Raw genomic sequence first — 1108 nt, 5'->3', positions numbered from 1 at the left:
GACTTGACATGTTTAGTATCTAATCGAACCAGCCTCATCTTTGCAACTTTACCCCAAAAAATAGGTATTACATTGTGTCTGTGAGCACAACTAAATTTTGTGTATTTGTTCCAAAAAATATCAATTTGATAAACATTTGTGCAAATATCTCGCAACAAAAGAAATCGCAGCTACCGTTTTTAAATTCAGCTTTCAGAAAATATATAATTGTTTGGGGTACAGGTCGGCTAGAACTATGAGGTGAGTGAAAAGCACTCGTCTCATAGATCTCCTTTAAGTTATTTTCTAGCCAAAAGTTCAGATTTTAACATGTGTGCCAAAAATGTAAAAGATTGCTCTGAACAGGAAGAGGTTAATGATGTATTAATGAATACAGAGCTGCATTGATGTGTCTTTTATATCTGCCCGGAGTTTCGCTTTCAGAAAATATATGGTTTGGGGGGTCTTTTACAAACGCTAGCAACGCAGCAGTTGAAAATCAAATCAATAGGAAAAAATTGCAGAAAATTAAAAAATGGCTCTGCCAGCTGATTTGAAAAATGTTCCGGAGGGCTTGGCAGCGAAAGGGTTAAATCTCTACCTTGTGATATGGGATTGATCAGTGCTGAGCGCTGTCTACATTGTACCCAGAGGAAGGAAATGATGTATCAGGCGTTCACCTGTGGGGGAGGGAGTCATGTGACTGCTGGGATAGCTCATAGCATGTGATGTTCGGCTTCTTATTTCCAGGCATCGTAGGGAGGTAGAAGCAGTCCCTGCGAGCTCTCCGTACAATCACAGCACTTCTCTGACAACAGACGCACAATGGGGGTCGGATCATGTACTTCCAAAACCTTTCTCATCCTCATCAGCCTCATCTTCCTGGTAAGTCGTCTTTATTCCACGTATGACGCTCAATTCACAAAGCTTTAATACAAAGTCAGCGGGTCTTTAGTGTCATTCGTCTGTGATTTGCAGGGGCGCGTTCATATCTCAATGTGCATTTCATATGCATTTTTAATGTGTTGGGATTTACTGTTGAATTGTGTTTTTAAATGTCGCATTGAGGGTTAAAAATATATTTTTTTTGGGGGGGGGGGGGGAGTGTTATTTTTTTTATTTTTTTTTT

General features: G+C 39.7%; 1 protein-coding gene across 2 annotated transcripts in view; it reads left to right on the top strand.

The window, feature by feature from the left end:
- The first annotated feature begins 725 nt into the window (after positions 1-725).
- The window catches only part of LOC108790707 (tetraspanin-3-like), a 31854-nt gene continuing 31471 nt past the window's right edge, over positions 726-1108 (top strand). For both annotated transcript variants that reach the window (XM_018561020.1, XM_018561019.1), the window contains exon 1: positions 726-864. In XM_018561020.1, the coding sequence (XP_018416522.1) occupies positions 805-864 (60 nt within the window). In that variant the 5' untranslated portion in view covers positions 726-804. The remainder of the gene's footprint in view (positions 865-1108) is intronic.

Source organism: Nanorana parkeri, unplaced genomic scaffold, assembly GCF_000935625.1.
Source record: "Nanorana parkeri isolate BGI_ZX_2015 unplaced genomic scaffold, ASM93562v1 scaffold492, whole genome shotgun sequence".
NCBI lineage: Eukaryota > Metazoa > Chordata > Amphibia > Anura > Dicroglossidae > Nanorana > Nanorana parkeri.
This window is presented reverse-complemented; position numbering and strand designations above follow the sequence as displayed.